The sequence below is a fragment of the Cervus elaphus genome, chromosome 24 (genome assembly GCF_910594005.1).
Source record: "Cervus elaphus chromosome 24, mCerEla1.1, whole genome shotgun sequence".
Lineage (NCBI taxonomy): Eukaryota > Metazoa > Chordata > Mammalia > Artiodactyla > Cervidae > Cervus > Cervus elaphus.
In genome coordinates, this window is record NC_057838.1 from 23,275,596 (window position 1) to 23,294,587 (window position 18,992).

General features: G+C 40.8%; 1 protein-coding gene and 1 pseudogene across 5 annotated transcripts in view; both read left to right on the forward strand.

Moving 5' to 3' along the window:
• Positions 1–1,530: 1,530 nt before the first annotated feature.
• LOC122683389 lies at positions 1,531–1,675 on the forward strand (annotated as a pseudogene).
• A 4,120-nt stretch (positions 1,676–5,795) lies between these two features.
• GOLGA4 (golgin A4) overlaps positions 5,796–18,992 on the forward strand; it is a 112,622-nt gene continuing 99,425 nt past the window's right edge. For all 5 annotated transcript variants that reach the window (XM_043885176.1, XM_043885177.1, XM_043885178.1 and 2 more), the window contains exon 1: positions 5,796–6,010. In XM_043885176.1, the coding sequence (XP_043741111.1) occupies positions 5,942–6,010 (69 nt within the window). In that variant the 5' untranslated portion in view covers positions 5,796–5,941. The remainder of the gene's footprint in view (positions 6,011–18,992) is intronic.

Genomic DNA, 18,992 nt, shown 5'->3' on the forward strand with positions numbered 1-18,992 from the left:
TATAGTTATGTCATTACTATAGAGCAATTAATTACACAATATTTCATTATTTTATAGCATTTAAAAATTTTGTAGCATTTTTGACATGCGGAATAAGAAAATTACCTTTCATGTAAATAAACCTTTTTTGTAATGGTTTCTGGATTTTGTGTTATACTGTTATACTTAGGAAGGCCTTTAGCACTCCAGGGTTATAAAATAAATCCTCCCATGTTTTCTTCTACTACTTTAATAATTTCATTTTTCAGATGTGAGGAATAAATCTGACTTTTTTCCCAAGATACTAACTTGTTATCCAAATACTCATTTAATCTTCATGGGAAATTTTTACAGATGTAGAAACTGACACATGAAGACGTTCAGTCATTTTCTCCCAATCACAGAACTGTTAACAATAAGCGGCAAAGCTGTGATTTGACTATGAGCTTTCCAGCCCTTCCTCCCACACAGTATCTTGAGTATGAGGTAAGGATTCAAAGGTTTGCAAGACTGAATTTGTTTACTTAGGAGTCTGATTATCACATAGTTGTTCAGTAGGAGCAGGGAATTTGACACTTCACCTTCATTCTCTCAGCCCTTCCCTGTGACCAAGAGGCCTCATGCTTGAAATAAGGTTTTTTTTTTTCACTCAGCCCAGTGTTGGGTTTTCCCTTCCAGGACTCTTCTCATTAAACTATTATCAGCTGTGTAAACAGTCCTAGGACATTTATAAACAATTACAAAAGTGTTAAAAATTAAATTGAACTACTTTAAAAAAAATGAGCTGGGTGTGTCTCAGAAGAGAAAGGAATGTGAAACAGATTATAGCTGGAGGCCAGGATAAAGGGCAAGAGGCCTGAGATAGGTTTCCAGTTCTGTCACTGAGATCATATGACCCTGGGAAAGTGACTTTTTGGCTCATCGTTATGCAATAGCAATAATATACAGCCCTTCAGTTTTCTTTAGTGTCCTTGCTTCTGCCTACAAATGGGAATTAAATGAAAAACAAAGATACCAAAAAAAGAAAAATTCTGTAAGGACAGGCCTCAGGCTGGAGAGTAAGCTAAATTCCTGGGAGAGTCATAGTCTAAATTTAGATACTGATGTGCAGACCTTTCTTTCACGGGAGGTCTTCCAACTGTTTTATAACTTTAATTAAAAAAAAATTTTTTTTTTGCCATTCCACATGGCTTGTGGGATCTTAGTTCCTGTCGGAGAAGGCAATGGCAACCCACTCCAGTGCTCTTGCCTGGAAAATCCCATGGACGGAGAAGCCTGGTAGGCTGCAGTCCATGGGGTCGCTAAGAGTCGGACATGACTGAGTGACTTCACTTTCACTTTTCACTTTCATGCATTGGAGAAGGAAATGGCAACCCACTCCAGTGTTCTTGCCTGGAGAATCCCAGGGACGGGGGAGCCTGGTGGGCTTCTGTCTATGGGGTTGTGCAGAGTTGGACACGACTGAAGTGACTTAGCAGTTCTCCAACCAGGGACTGAACCTATGCCCTCTGCATTGGAAGTACACAGTCTTAACCACTAGACTGCCAGGGCATCGCTTCTCGGCCTTTTGGCTAAGATCAAGTGTAGACTGCCAGGGCAGTGCCTATATAACTTTAATTAATGTGGCCAAAAGATATTCTTTTGAAAGTAAACATTAAAAACATAATATATTTCAAAGTGTTCCAGTGAAGTTCATTCAAAGAGTATAAGAATAAAAGTATTTCAGTCCACTCCAGATCTCTCACTTGCTACAGCCAAAATGTGTATGCATATATATTAGATATGGGCTTCCCTGGTGGCTCAGACAGTGAAGAATCTGCTGGCAATGCAGGAGACCTGGGTTCAGTCCCTGGGTTGGGAAGATCCCCTGCAGAAGGGAATGGCTACTCATTTCAGTATTCCTGCCTGGAGAATCAACCCATGGACAGAGGAGCCTGGTGGGCTACAGTCCATGGGGTCACAAAGGGTCTGACACGACTGAGTGACTAACACTTTCACTTTCATATGCAATATACATATATACCCCCTACATATGTATCCCATATATACACATATACCCCCTACCCCTTACAAATGTTGGCAAATCTGGTATGTGAAGAACAACACAGCTGTAGCACTTTCACATTTGTGGATAAGTGCTCTCAATGTACAAAATAAAATTTCTTTTTTATTTTGAAAGAATATATGTTGTTGAGGACATCTTGGATATCAATCAGTCGATCATTTTGGAGCAAAGTATTGGAGAACATAGAAAAATCAGTGTCAGTGGGAGTGTATGTCTCCGTAGTAAGGGATCCAGAGGCAGTGTGGGTGGCAGTGTGGGCATGGGTTTCAGAGCCATGAAAGCTATGGGTTCAGATGCTGCCTCTACCACATCCAAGCTGTGTTACTTGCAGTGAAATTCAGAGCCTCAGGCTTTGAATTTTTATTAAAAAATTTCATACACTGAAGTTGAGTGTTTGTGGTATATAGCTTTCTGGGTTTTGACAAATGCATGCAAAGTTGTACATCTACCACTATAGTTATGGTACACACTGTTTCATCATCCCAAAGATTCCCTTGTCCTGCCCCTTTGTAGTTAATACCACTTCCACCCCATCCCAGTCCTGCCCTACTAAACTCCTAGAACCACAGATCCCTTCTCCCTCCCGATAGCTTTGCCTTTTCAAAATGTCCTAAGTGGAATCTGGTGGGCTGCATCTCGCAGGCCTGCAAGCCTTGTACCTGCCCACTCTCAAGACCAAAGAAAGAGTCCGGAGTCATCAAAACAGTGACATCATAGGTTTAATGCAAGGGGGATCTTATGTGCCTGAAGTAAGCTCTTGGATTGACACCCCACAATGAGCGGCAGGACATGGCACTAGTCTTCGCTATTGGGGTGGTGGGGAGGAAATGGCTTCCCTGTCATAGGGGGAATTGACTTTCAGTTGGCTCATCTTATCAGGAAACTAGTAGAGGAGCAAGCCCGCCATCTCCCCTTTGATAAACTATCTTAGCGGTGAGGTTCTGATCTAGAGATGAGAACAATCGCTAGCCGGGCCCCGGGACAAGTATGCAGGTATTTACTGATCAAGTCAACGATTAAGAGGGGAGGCCAGTCATGGGAGTAGGGTGTGGGTGTGACAGGGACTGGTCGAGCAGGGGATGTGCTGTACAGACAGCAAGAGAACAACCATCTTGGTTTGTCATGTATATCATGTATGACTTCTTTTGGGTCTCATTTATTTCACATAGTGAAACTTAAGGACAACTATTCAGGTTGTTATGAGCATCAGTGCTCTGTCCTTTAGATGTCAGAGTAGTATTCCATGGTAAGAAGGTACTACAGTTTGTTTATCCATTCATTGACTGAAGGACATCTACGTTTTGATAATTTGTTGGGTATTCCCTTATAATATCTGTAGAATCTGTGGTGATGAGCACTCTTTAACGCCTTATATTGATAACCAGTATTTTCCTTTCTCTTCATGAGTCTTACTAGATGCTTACCAGTGTTATTAGTCATTTTTAAGAACCAAATTTTAGTTTTGTTGTTTTCTTCTTTATTGTTTAAATTTCATCAATGTTTTGCTCTGTATCTTTTATTTCAATCTTTCTACTCACTTTGATTTTAATTTCTTCTTTTACAAACTTCTTAAGGTGGAAGTGTACATTATTGATTTCCAATCTTTTTTCCTTTCTAATAAAAGCACCTAATACTGTTATTTTTCTTTTAAGCACTGTGATAGCTGAACCTCACAAATTTTGGTAAGCTTTGTTCTCATTTTCATTCTTCTAAAATATTTTCTAATTTCCCTTGTGGTTTTTTCTTTGGCCCATCAACTATTTCAATGTGCACAGCATAATTTCCAAACATTTGGGGATTTTTCTAGATATCTCTGCTACGGACTTCTAATTTAATTACTTTGTGATCTGAGAACACACTATATGATATTAATCCTTTGAAACTGAAATCTGTAGTATGAATTAGCACATGGTCTATCTTGGTGACTGGTCCACGTGTATCCAAAAAGAACATGTATTTTGCAGTTTTCCCATCTTTTCCAAAAAAGATAAGGCAAAGTTAGCTGACCCAACTTTTCCACATTGTTACCAATTTTTTTGTCTACTTGTTCTGTCAAGGACTGGAAAGGTCACCAAGGACCTGGCACTTAGAATGATGAAGATTTTTGAAGGAATATGTGAAAATACACCATTTCAGTAATTTATATATTTTAATACATATATTCGTTGTTGTTCAGTTGCTAAGTCGTGTTCGACTCTTTGCGACGTCATGAATGGAAGCATGCCAGGCTCCTCTCCCCCCACTATCTCCTGGTGTTCACTCAAATTCACGATATATATTACTATGTATGTATGTGGGGGCTTCCCGGGTAGCTTAGCTGGTAAAGAATCCATCTGCAATGTAGGAGACCCTAGCTTGATTCCTGGGTCGGGAAGATCCCTGGGGAAGGGATAGGCTACCCAATCCAGTATTCTTGGGCTTTCCTGGCGGCTCAACTAGTAAAGAATTCGTCTGCAATGCAGGAGACCTGGTGGCTCTGTCCATGGGGTCGCAGACGGTCGGACACGACTGACCTAATGGAGCGCAGCATGTGTATGTGCGTGTATATGCTGTCACTCCAGCCGTGATTCTTTGCGACCCTCTGCACTAGCCTGCCAGGCTCCTCTGTCCACGGGATTCTTAAGATAAGAATACTGGAGTGGGTTGCCATGTCCCCCCACCAGGGAATCTCCCCGACCCAGGAATGGAAGCACTTCTCTTAGTCTGCTGCATTGGCAGCGGGGTTCTTTACCAGTAGCGCCACCTGGGAAGCCTATATACATACAGGCAATGTCCAAACTATATCAGCCTGAAAGACTGCAAGGAGATCCAACCAGTCCATCCTAAAGGAGATCAATCCTGGGTGTTCATTGGAGGGACTGATGTCGAAGCTGAAACTCCAATACTTTGGCCACCTGATGCGGAGAGCTGACTCATTTGAAAAGACCCTGATGCTGGGAAAGATTGAGGGCAGGAGGAGAAGGCGACAACAGAGGATGAGATGGTTGGATGGCATCACCGACACAATGGACATGGGTTTGAGTGGACTCCGGGAGTTGGTGTTGGACAGGAGGCCTGGCGTGCTGCGGTTCATGGGGTCGCAAAGAGTGGGACACGACTGAGCGACTGAACTAAACTGAAACATCTGAACCCTGGGCGCTTCCGATCAGGCACTTCTTGACCCCTGGAAGAGTCCCGCAAAGGAAAAAGGGCCACTCTGGGAAGCAGTAGGAATACGATACTGAAGACAGAAAATGCAAACCACAAATACTGAGCAAAAGTACGCTGTCAATCACAGTCTCCAGCAGGTCCCCCGGACCCCCTCTTCTCACACCCACACGACAGGTGCTTTGCGGCGGGACAGTCAGCCTTGCGGTCCTCGAGGGAAGCAGCACCTTGCCCACCTGACTTCGCAGTACCGCAGCCCGGGTGTGTATCAGTGTAGGGCCCACCCGGCGCCTGGGCTCCGAGGGCAGGTCCACGCGCGACGAGCGTGGGCAGCGCGGAGCCCCGCACCTTCCGGGAGCGACCCCGCAGCGCGCATGCGCGGGCCGGACTTCCAGCTTGTCCCCTCCAGCGCCCGGTAGCGCTTCCTCGCCGAACTCCACGTAGGCCGCGCAGGCGCCTTGTCCCCACTGCTCACCTGCTGCCGTTGTCGCCGCCGCCGCCGCCGCTGCCGCCGCTGCCGCCGGGGCTGGATGGGGGGCCGAGGCCAACCGGTGGCACCCAGAAGAGAGAGACGCGGCGGCGGCGACGCCGACACCCGCAGGACGAGTGTCTCGACCGGCCCGCGAGCCCCAGGAGGAGGCGGCGAGGCCCGGCCCCCGCGGTCTGCGGTGTAGAGAAGCCGCCGCGGCCGGGTGTCTCTGAGCACTCGCCCCACAGGTCTCATCCACCTCAGGATCCCCGCGTTGCGCGATGTTCAAGAAACTGAAGCAGAAGATCAGCGAGGAGCAGCAGCTCCAGCAGGCGCTGGCCTCTTCTCAGGTATTATGGCCGCCGCGCTACCCTGGTTCCCGAGAACCCTTGACATCGGCTCGCGGGCAGAGGGGTGCGGAGGTTCAGCCCCGACCCTTGACTTCCAACCAGAGGCTTCCCCCAGATCTCTCCTTGGGAATGAGCTCAGGGCGGTCCAGGTTCTCCGTGAGTCCTGACCCGGGTCCCCCATCCCAGAACTCCTTTCTGGAGAGTAGGTTGGGGGTGGTTGGGTTCGTGACACCTGACCTCTTAATTTACCCCTGATGCCCAACCTGGTCTGAGAATAAGTGAGCAGAGCTCTGATCTTGCATGGTTTTTGACCCATACAGAAGGTTTCCCCCAGGCATCCGACACCCCCAACTCAGGAGTGAGGGCGGAATGGGAAAACCAGGACCCCTTGCAATATCTGACCTTTGGACTGAAGTCCCCTCCTCTCATCCCGGACCCGAGACTGAGTACGGAGGGGCCCCTGGCCCGTGACGGAGTCTTAATTCCAAACCCGGGTCCAGGCCTGAGGGCCAGGGGTCGAGCCATTCCTGGCCGGCCTGCTTGCAGAAGCGTTGGACCCGAGAGAGGTGGCGGCGTGGCTGGCGTCCAGTGCCCGAGGCTGTCACGAGTTCGCCACTTCGCATAACTGGGTTGATCCGGGACGGGCGGAGGGGCGGCCACTGTGGGGCCCGGCAGGGCTTGCGCGCGTCCGCCTCTCGGCTCTGCTACTTCAGGAGTCTTGTTAATGTTTGTTTTTCACGAATGAGGTTGCTTCAGGAAATGACAATTTCCAGGAAAAGGGAGGCGCGTTAATAGTGTTAATTTAAAGAAGCAGAAACAGTCTCCTAAGCAGCTGTGAATGTGTGTTTTGGTGCCGGCAGCACGTGGTTCTTTCAGCAATGAGGAGGGCTTCTGCTAAATTGCTTCCCAGCTTGTCTGAGTCTCAACAGATTTAATTTGATAGTGTCTACACGGAAACCTGGCTTTTGACTACTTGGCAGGCATTTCTAAAACATTTTAAACATAACATTTATCTTACACAACTCTTAAAAGTCTAATGACCAATAACTACTAAATCAAGCATCTATCGCATTGAATTTATTCTGAAACTGTAAATTGAAGAAGTTTACTTAAAGCTTCTGTAGAGTGAAACAGTGGTTGAGGTATATTAGAATATGGCACTGAAAGCTTGTTCATTCTCCCAAGGGAATGGTAAACAGTGATTAAGATTTGGATACTAAATATATTACTTTCAACACTAAATATATTACATTTACTGTGAGCTTTTAAAATTTTACAAAACACTTAATTTAAGAAAGAAAAAATAAAAAAGTGAGGTAGAGGTGAGGAATGTGGGGAACAGGCATGGCAGTGAATGTAAGGGACTCTGTACTTATCACTGATCCAGGATGCCACCTCTAAAAATTCCAAGAGAATTCAGGATGTATTAAGGAGTTAGCCACATGGAATTTCACTTCAGTGTTGTTTTTAATAGGTAAAATGTGGCCAGAAATATTCAGCAGTAGAGAATTGGTTAGATAAGTTATGTCATATAGTTGGTTATTATGCAGCCTTAAAAAAACGCCAACATTTATTAGGTTCTTACTGGGCTAGGTATTTTGCTTGGGTTATTTTGTTTCATTGTCACATAAATCTACAAGGTAGAATCTTTCATACCTGGAATGGGGTTCAGAGAGTTAAGTAACTTGCCTAAAGCTAGAGTTAGAGCCTACAGGTAAGTAGACTCTGACTTGCATTAAAAGGCAGATTGAAAAACAACATGTAAAACATGATCCCAGTTTTGTGGGGCAAGTATGACACAGTGAAAATAGTTTAAGAAGGATATGCTCCAAGCTGCTGGCTTTTTATTTGTAAATGTTATCTTTTTTTCGTGAAGAAGAATTACTATCGATCTTTAACAAAGGGAGGTTGTCTTTTGTTGTTGTTGAGTTGCCAAGTCCTGTCCCATTTGTTTGCGTCCCCGTGGACTGAGCTCACCAGGCTTCTCTGTCCATGGGATTTTTCAGGCAAGAATGCTGGAGTGGGCCGTCTTTTCCTTCTACAGGGGATCTTCCCAACCCAGGGATTGAATCTGTGTCTGCTGTTTTGGCAGGCGGATTCTATACCTTCTGAACCACTTGGGAATCCTGAGGTTGTCTTTAGAATCATGGTAAAAGAGCTAGTTACAGGTAATGTATTAGGGCTCCCAGTTCCTATGGCTTGATGCTTCTGGGAAGACAGTGTTTGTGGAACAAGAAATAGCACTTTGTGTACAGAAAATTTAAAACAATCCTTTTTGGTGACTATATATATATATGCATATATATATATAGTAACTATATATATGTGTATATATAGTGGATATATGTATATATTTATCCAGAATGCAAAAGTAAATTGTTAGTGATCAATTGCTGATAGAAACTTGATTCTGTTCCTTGTCTTGATCCTTAGCTATTCAGAACCCTTCAAGTTGAGAAATTCTGGATTATTATTTTTAGAGTTAAGAATTTCTTTCAAGTATGAATTAAGCAAAACAAATATCTTTGGATGGGATAATCATTTTGTAACAGATAAAACATGTCCTTGTTTTACCATGCAGAGGATCTTGAATTTGTATAATATTACGTCTTGTTTTTTGAATATAAATTATTTTGTGTTGAGGGTGCAATACCCTCAGGAATTTAATGGGATGTGAAAGACAGTTTGCTTTTACTTGCTCAGGAGGATTTGTTTGTTCTTGGTTTAGTTTTCCTGATTACTTTGTAGCCTCCCTTGTTATCTGCCTAAGTCTTCTCTCAGGCTTTAAATTGCTTTGGGCTTTAAATCAAGACAGGACCCTGAATTTCTAAAATTTTGTGTAGAATAAGGGCAAGTACCTAAGGGATTCTTTAATGCATTTTAGTGCATTAATACAAATTGAGACATTTGTTTGCGATTTTGGAGGCCCTTGTGTACATATTTCCTGGTTCTTGGCTTGATTTCCAGAGGTGAGATTGCTTGACAGGTATGTTTCAAATAGAGTGAGTCATCAGGTGTTGATAATTCTGGGATAAATGATCAAAATACATGCAAAAGTTTTCAGTAATAGTAATAATGGTAGTGTTCGTGATATTAATACTTTGGGGTTTCTTCAGTTTTTGAAAGCATTCAATAAAAGCAAGACACTGTTTTCTAGTCCCCAGTCACTTCTCTTTGGAGCTGAGATTATTTGAGCCCTTCTTTGGCAAATATTATTTTAACTAAACATTTGGTCAACTCTGACTTTAAAAATAAAATTAAACAATTTCAAAGCAAGTTTCACTTAATTTTTTAACAACAAATATCAATACTTAGATTTTTAAAATCCTTAGAATAAATTTGATAAAAATTATTCAAGAGTAATATAGGATACTTTCTAATTTCTTAGGATGTATATAGTGCTGTGAATAAAAAATATTTTTTAACATTTGCAGCCCTTTTCAGATATTACTAAAACTTAAAAATTATAAAAAGCACTGGCACAAATGGACTATTACATGATTCCACTTGTGTGAGGTACCTAGATTAGTCAAGATCATAGAGGCAAAAAATAGAACAGTGGTTGTCTGTGGCTGAAGAGAGGAGGGGGAAATGAGGAATTATCGTTTAATGAGGATAGAGTTTCAATTTGGGAGGATGAAGAAGTTCTGGAGATGGATAGTGGTGATGGTTGCCCAACAGTATGAGTATAATTAATATCACTGAACTGTCCACCTACAAATGTTTAAAATGGTAACTTTAATGTTGCATATACTTTACCACAATAATAAAACAAAACAATGTGGGCTCACCCCAAATTTGCAGGATTATAATTTTTTTAGAGTGGGGTCTCAAAATAATAGTTTGTGTAATAGGAATAAAAAGAAATTTCACAAACAGGGAAGAGAGTCCCTTTCTGAAGGAACATAGTTTTTTTATAAACATCACTTGGGAAAAAACAAACAAACAAACAAAAAAAAACATCACTTGGCAAAATAATTTTCCTCAATCTAAAAAGCATAGCTCCCAGAGAGAAACATTTAGATCAGAAGAATCAGAGTGTCTTGAGTGTTTATAAATCTGTGTTTTGATTAAGGAATGATTAGTAGCTATTTCTATTGCTTTATATAGGATATACATTAAGTTCTTGCATTTTAAGTAATAGACAATTCTTGTTTATGTGATTTAAAAAATCTGTGTGAAACTTGAACAGGTAAGGGCCATACAAAGTTCTTTCATCTGCCTGTTAGTTTGGTAGGAAAAACTGGAGGAAAAACTTCTGAGAGAAGCTTTGTCTCTTGAGCTTATTGTGATATTCAGAGACCTTAAGACGTGTTTGCAAATTATATATAACTTTACATCCCACCGAAGCTGTGAGCAAATTCAGAGGCATCCTCCTGGGCCCAGGTGAGAAAGCAAGGCTGGAAACTTTGAGGTAGAACTTCAGTTAATGTGTTGATAAAGGTCCTTAAAAATACAGGATTTTAACTAACCATTTAGTTTCTTTACCTCCTAAATCACAAAATATTAGGAAGATGTTTTCATTTACGTGAACATTTACTTGACTAGCTATAAAATTCTAGGTTGAAAAATTTCCCTCAGGCTGTTGGCTTTATTTCTCCCTTATCTTCTAGCATCCTGTGTGCAAATGAAAAATCTAATTCAAACTTGTTCTTTGCTGTATTGGTGGTTAACTTGATCCTTGAATCTTTTCTTTTTCCTTGATGCTAAAAAATTTCTAGTTTTCTTCTTTGTTTTTTTTTTAGTCTCCCCCTTTTCTTTCTTTTTTAAATCTTATTAATCTTTTTTAAAAATAAATTCTCTGTATATCCTTTTCCCCTCTTTTGATATATTCCTCTTTTCCCTTTATTCTATTGCTTTGAAAGATTTCAGATTTTTATTTCAACTGCTTCTATTGAATTTATTCTAGTCATCACATTTAATTTCCACAAATTAACACTAGTCAACCTTGGGTAGTTACTTTTACCTAAGTGTTTTCTTGGTGCATTGCATGTATTATCTAAATTAATACATGAAATAATAAAAGTGTGGATTTGTATTATCCTTATTTTACAGATAAGAAATTGAGGCCAAGGGAGATTAAATAACTTGTCTGTGTAGACAGCTAGTACCATACAACTCAGTGATAAAGCTGAGATATGAACCCAGGCAGTCTTGCTCTAAAGCCCATTCTCTTAACCCCACAGTACTTGCAGTTTGTTTTTTTTTTAGCAGCAGCTTTTGGTTTAATGGAAGCTAGAGCTTCTCAAAACTCTCCCAGGATGTTATGTATTATATATACATACATATTTAAAGTCTGTTCCTTGATTTATCAGATTGTTCTAGGTTGTTATATGTATTCATACTGGTCACATTGTTTTTCTTTTTTTTTGTTTTTCTTTTTTTGAGAAAAATGTCTTGTTGTTATTAGTTGTTCATTTATATTTATGAAGACCAGGTGGGTGATTTATTATCCAAACATTCTTAATGAATGGGGACACTGGTAATTATCTTGAAACTTAAACTGACGTGGACTGGGCAGGACTGGGATTGCTGTGGTGAAACTGGGGTGTGTTACCCTGCTTTATGGTGCCAGCCTCTGCAATTGGAGCACTGACGCCTCCAAGGTGTTACTCCTTGTATTTGGCTGTTTCTTTTGTCTGGAGAAGTGTTTGGGTTGAAGGAGGCTGACCCCATGTACCTGTTTGTTTCACAGACCTGAGACACATTCCTGAGAGTAGTAATCTCCCGTTCTAGTGTATAAAACTGATTTATTCCCCCTGTTGCAAGAAGTACCTTTTGCTCTCCCAGAGCCGCCGTTTGTGTATGTTTGGAGTTATGGCCCAATTGCCCTGACTTCCCCACCAATTTGAATCCTTTTGCCTTTATTCTTCAAAAATTTGTTTTCTTTTTACTTATGATTTTCCCTCTCGTTCTAGAGTTTTAGTTTATCTGCTTTTCTGCTTTTTTTTTAAACCTTCATTTCAATGGGTTTTTGGGAGGAAGAGAAGTAAACAGAGTTCAGTCTGCATTCTTGTACTAGAAACCTAATTACCACTCTTGGCATAAACATGCATTTATCTTAAATATTTGTCTTTCAAATTATGAATTCTTAACAAATGCATGTTTCTTAGATTAGTAAAGATGTCTGATTTTTCTATTTTATTTATTTTATAGAATTATTTGACTAAGTTATCGTGGACGATGTTAACAGTAGCCAGTGTCTAAAATATTGGGAATAACATCAGTTCACTTATGATTTGTTATCAACTGTTGGATGAAATTTAGGATGAGAAATAGATCATCTTTTAATCTGTGTATTATGCTTTTAAATTATATAGGGTACCTTTTACTGGATATACTAGATACTTATGATTTTTAAATAAAAATTTAAAATGAAATTTTACTTTTATTTTTATCAAAGTGATACATTCTGTAGTTTTAAAAGATAAAGCACTGCTGAAAGACTGTTATGCTAAAACAAAACAAAACAAAACAAAGCGCACTGTCTACTCCAGCCTCCAGCTCTGTCCTCCGTGTTCTTTCTGGAGACTTTAGGATCTTCTCTTGTTTTCTGAAATTTTATGGTGCACATGCCTTTGTGTAGATTTATTTTTGCATTGTGCTTCACTAAGTATGGTGACTCCTGTGCTTTAGTTCTTGGAAACTTTTAGATATTATTTCTTTGATAATTCCCTCTCCTTTGTTTTTTCTCTTCTATTCTGGAAGACCAGTTAGTTTTTGTACCTTCAGGATAGATTCTCTTATTTATTATTTTTTACCCTTCATGGTCTATTTTAATTTATTTATTTGTTTTTTGTTCTATTTGCACTGGAAGTGTGGGGTCTTAACACTGGACCACAGGGAAGTTCCTTTTTTGTCCTATTTTTGAGAGTTTGCTTCAATTTTATCTAACTCTTCAATGAGTTTTTTGTTTTCTTTATTTTTTGAAGTTAAATCTACAATGTTAATTTTCAGTTGAATTTTTAATTTTTCCTATTCTGTTTTTAAATTTTCCAAAGGCTATTTCTTACTGTCTTTTGCTTTTTCATAGCATTGCTCTTGCTAATACTGATTTATCTTTAACATTAAAAAAAAAATGTATTTATTTTGGCTGCACCAGGTCTTACTTGTGGCATGTGGGATTTTTAATTGCAGCATGTGGCATCCAGCTCTCTGACCAGGGATCAGACTTGGGTCCCTTTAATTAGGAGTGTGGAGTCCCAGCCACTGGGCCACCAGAGAAGTCCTCTGATACATCTTTTATAGCTCTGATTTTTTCCCTTTTGTTTTGAAGTTTTCTTTTATTTATTTATTTATTTTTTGTGGATTTTGTTGTCGTTGGCTCTTACATTGGAATTTTTCTTTACTGACTGCTCTGGGGTATCCATATTTAAAGGCGAGACACTAAAAATCTGATGCTATCTGCAAGTATCATGTGATCAACGCTGGGACTCCCTGCTGGGTGATAGGGTGCAAATTGGTTTTATTATTGGGAGAAATATCTACCTCTTGATAACCTGAGATCTTTAAGATGTCATTTGATTTCTCCAGTGAAACCTTTTGTTTTTTGGGCAAGGGCTGCCAGGTTATAAGCCTGGCTGCTTCAGAAGCAGTGTGCTGGAGGTTCCACTGTTCACTGTGCAAAATATCACCTGTAATCCCTCTAGGTTTAGTCACACACTTTGCCCTTCACTCCTGTCTTACTGTGCTTGGCTTCATCCAGTTTGAGCCTCAATGGCTCCAGAAAAATAAACCTTTGGTTTTTCAGAGGCTATGTAAGGTGGGACAAGGGACATGGGGATCTTTCAACCAATTTTTTTATTTTGGTCCTGCCTCTTAACTTCTTCGTTATAACTTGTATTGTAACTTTGAAGTCTTAAATCTTTTTAGGGCTCTGGAGATGAAAATAGGCTTGTTTCTTATCAGTGTCCCCTCCCTGGGATTGTAGTGTCCTCAGGTGTACAATCACTTTAGTATTCTTTTGTTCACACCGATTTTTCTGAAAATTGGTTGAAATTTAACTCTTTGGGTGGTGGTTTAGTTGCTAAGTCATGTCCAACTCTTGCAACCCCATGGACTGTAGCCCTCCAGGCTCTTCTCTTCTGTCCATGGGATTTCCCATGGCAAGCATGCTGGAGTGGGTTGCCATTTCCTTCTCCAGGGAATCTTCCTCACCCAGGGATTGAATCCAGGTCTCCTGCATCGCAGGTCGATTCTTTACTAACTGAGCCACCAGGGATACCCCAACTCTTTTCAAGGAAGAGAAAAATAAGAAACTTTGGTCCACCTATCATGTTTTTAACGAGAAGTCTCCTTAAATTACTTTTGAATGAGTGGACTTCTCTATATTAAAGGACTATTTTTGAGAGGTGAACATTTATAACATAAGCAGCAATATTTCATTTCCGGCACTACTGTTTAGACGACAGGATGTAGAAGGTACTTTACTAAAGACATGATGGAAAGTTCTAATAATTTTGGTAACTAGTAGATAAAGGTTTATGTGACATATTAACTCCAGGTTACTTTGGCCATTCCTTTATAGCTGGGGTGTCAGATAGATTGGCAGAGACTTTCACGAGTACGTGGTGAGGAGGAGTCTGTGGCTGTGTCCTTGCTATGATTTGGTTACTCGTGGGTGTGGCAGGGAGAAATGAAGCCAGATGCTAGGCTTGTGTAAGAATGCCATCCATCTACTTGGGGTATCATGTGAGTAGTAAGTAGTGTCAAAAGGCTTCTGGGCAGCCAAAATTTTAATGTCACTGACTTCATATTCCATAGTTAATGTAAGTTATTCATAAGGACAGTTTTAAAAAAATTCCTCATTTTGAATTTTCTTATGTTTATTTTGCCTGTAATTCTATTAGATGTAGTTATCTAGTTTCTAAACTAATAGCAGGCTAAAACAGATGGAGAAGATATACTACAAGTAGGTATTCATAGAAATGACAACTGACCTAAAAAATGTTAAATTAAGTTTAGTTTCCTTTAATCTTTGAAAACTAGAATCAGTTGATTTCAGAAAGGTATAGATTCAAAATGGTTAAACCTTATTGTTACTGCCAAACCGCTTCAGGTATCAGTAAGATTTAACCATCTTGAATTTATAACTTTAGATATCTGTATCTATCTGACAGTTCAGCTGTCTTGAATACAGTAGCTCTTTATAGGAAAACTCTCAGATAATAGAGCCCCAATGGAATAAACTTTGATTAACATAGTTTTGACTAACATAGAATTTCTCAGTAATACGAATATCTAAAGTTTGTGTTGTTATCTTTAGAGTGTGCTGTTCAGCCTAAGATTAATGCTTTTCAATGTCTAATTTTTTGGTACAGTAAAAATATACTAGATACATTTGATGTAATCAAGATTTAAGAGTTAGTGGCTATGTTTATCAACATTTTTCTTACTCAGACAGTATGGTATGGAGAAAGCAGTTCGGGTGGGTTGTGGAATCAGAGGATTGGGATCAGCTTTTTTTTTTAAATGAAGGAATATTTTGGGTCAAAATGTGGCATCTTATGTTGTAAAGATTAAGATTCTATAAAACTTTTGTTTTAGAAGTGTCTGTGCAAAAAGAATGTTATTGTTGTTTAACTGCTGGTCCCAGTGAAAAAATTTTGAGAAACAATGACCCAAAGAGTACTGGGGAAGCAAATGAGGGACTCAGAAGACCTGCGTGCTAGCCCAGATCTTGTAGTGTGCACCCTGATCCAGCCACACAAGCATTCTCAGCTTTTCACTTTCTTGTCAGGAAATTAGGGATGACTGTCCTCCTACTGTTCAGATGGCTTGTGAGAATCTAAAGAGAAGGTATTTGAAAGCGTTTGTTACTATAAGGTGCTTCATTTCACAGAACCTGCTAAGGTGCTGTGCTGGGGTCACTTTTGCCTTGAAGGGAAGATGTGGTCTCTGTACCATGAAGATGAGAGGTGGAGACAGCGTGAGGGGATCAGAGTGACATCTGAGCAGAGTCTTGAGTGGGTCTTGAAAAAGCAGAGTCTTGAAAAGTCATGGTGTTCAGGGCTTACTGTTCCTAAAGGTGACTGCATTAGTTTCCTGCTGTTGAGTAACACATTACCACAACCTTGCTGCCTAATAACCCAGTTACTGTTTCATAGTATGTACATCAGAAGTCTGGCGTGGCATGATTGACTTCTCTGCTCGGGGTCTCACAAGACGAAGATCAAGTTGTCCAAATTGTGTTCTCATCTGGTGATGAGGATCCTCATCCATGCTCATATGGTTGTGGGACAGAGGTCCTTATTTCTTACTGTCTTTTGCTCCTAGCACTGCCCACAGTTCCCCACCATTTGACCCTCACAGGCCTTTGCTTTCCTTCAGGATTGCAGGAGTACATGCCTCTGCTTTCTGCCCCACTGCTGCACACTGGACTCATTTAAAGGGCTTGTGTAATTAGGTTGGTCCCATTCAGATAGTCTCCTTTCTCTGAGTTGACTTATGGTCAACTGAGTAGTAATCTTAAATACACCTGCAAAATCCTTTTCGCTCTGAAAGGGAAGATCATCAGGGCAATGATATCTCGTATTTGCAAGGCGAGGGTGATTTTGGGTCATCTTCGAATTCTGAGTACCACGGTGACTAAAATTTTTTTTTTCTTACAGTGAAGTCGAGGACTATGGTCAATAAATAATCAGTTGGCAATAAAAATATTGTGAGCCTGGATATAACCATCAGGCTTCTTGACAAACAGCTTAGAAATCTGTCTTCAGATTTCTCATGGCTGTAAGAATTATTTAGATGAAATTTAGTTTGAAGGAATGTAAATCGCTATATATTTTATTTTATTTCATTTTATTTTTCCTATATATTTTAAAGTGAGGATAGCTGTTAAAGATGCAAGACTTTGGGATAAATACTCAAGTACAGCTAGTTTTTTTTTTTTGTATATTTTCATACTTTGCAGTCACATCCATTCCCTCATGTGATTCTTACTTTTGCAACTCCAGAGGAAGACCTACAACCATCAGGCCAAGCTTGGCCATGTGGTACTACTTTTCTGAGGGCAGGAAAATCCCACGGACGGAGGAGCCTGGTAGGCTGCAGTCCATGGGATCACGAAGAGTTGGACATGACTGAGTGACTTCCCTTTCACTGTTCACTTTCACGCATTGGAGAAGGAAATGGCAGCCCACTCCAGTGTTCTTGCCTGGAGAATCCCAGGGACAGAGGAGCCTGGTGGGCTGCTGTCTCTGGGGTCACATAGAGTCGGACATGACTGAAGCGACTTAGCAGCAGCAGCAGCAGTGTATCTTAGAATCTATACTTTAACTTCATAAACCCCAACATTTGATTTTGCTGACTTTTCCAGAGTTGATGAGGCTCCAGTTAAAGATTAGGCTCATATGAGAAAACATAAGTGGAAGTGAAAGTGAAGTCACTCAGTCGTGTCCGACTCTTTGTGACCCCATGGACTGTAGCCTATCAGGCTCCTGCATCCATGGGATTTTCCAGGCAAGAGTACTGGAGTCTGTTGCCATTTCCTTCTCCAGTGGACCTTCCCAACCCAGGGAACGAACCCAGGTCTTCTGCATTGTAGGCAGACGCTTTTACCGTCTGAGCCACTATGAGCCACTATGTTTTCTCATAGTGCCAATTAAAAACTTTCACAGTAGAGGTGCACTTTTCAAGTGATTTGGAAGCCCTTGTCTGGAGTAGCCCTTTCTTGGCATCTGGGTGTTTGGAAAGCTGAATTATTAACCTCCTAATTTTTTTGAGATGTTGGAATCATGGCAGAGAGGGTTGGCTAAGAGTTACCTCTGTGGCCTAGTAAAACTAATTACTTTCCTAACTTTTGCCCTCTCAGTAGCCCTTTTATTAAAGGAGATACTACATATAACCATATAAAAGGAGATATAAATGGAGCTTCTCCCAGTCATATTGGTAGTGTTTGAAACATCTAGAGTCTTTGAACTATGAGTTGAAATTCATGGCTTTGGGTGGGAAGGGTTATTACATTTCCCTCAACCTCAGTGAGAATTATTTCTGAAGTGTTCTGAATATTTGTGATATAGTTTCACTCCTAGATAAACACTGTCCAGTGATTGCTTTCCTTTCCCATTTTCTAAACACAATTTTGGCTTCTAGTCATACATTTTTTGGGGTCTTCCCAGGTGATGCTGGTGGTAAAGAATCTACCTGCCAGTGCCGGAAACATAAGAAAATTTGGGTTGGATCCCTGGTTCAGGAAGATCCCCTGGAGAAGGAAATGGCAACCCGCTCCAGTATTCTTGCCTGGAGAATTCCATGGACAGAGGAGCCTGGCAGGGCTACAGTCCATGGGCCACGAGAGTCAGACACGACTGAGTGACTAAGCACACAAAAGCACACGTATGTTTTCTCAGCTCAGTTCAGTCGCTCAGTTGTGTCCAACTTTTTGCAACCCCATGGACTGCAGCACACCAGGCCTCCCTGTCCATCACCAACTCCCAGAGTTTACTCAAACTCATGTCCATTGAGTCGGTGATGCCATCCAGCTGTTTCATCCTCTGTTGTCCCCTTCTCCTCCCACCTTCACTCTTTCCCAGCATCAGGGTCTTTTCAAATGAGTCAGTTCTTTGTGTAAGGTGGCCAGAGTATTGGAGTTTCAGCTTCAGCATCAGTCCTTCCAATGAATATTCAGGACTGGTTTCCTTTAGGGTTGACTGGTTGGATTTCCTTGCAGTCCAAGGGACTCTCAAGAGTCTTCTCCAACACCACAGTTCAAAAGCATCAATTCTTTGGCGCTCAGCTTTCTTTATAGTCCAACTCTCACATCCATACATGACTACTGGAAAACCATAGGTTTGATTAGATGGACCTTTGTTGGCAAAGTAATGTCTCTGCTTTTCAATATGCTGTCTAGGTTGATCATAACTTTCTTTCCAAGGAACAAGTGTTTTTTAAATTTCATGGCTGCAGTCACCACCTGCAGTGATTTTGGAGCTCAAGGAAATATAGTCTGTCACTATTCCCACTGTTTTCCCATCTATTAGCT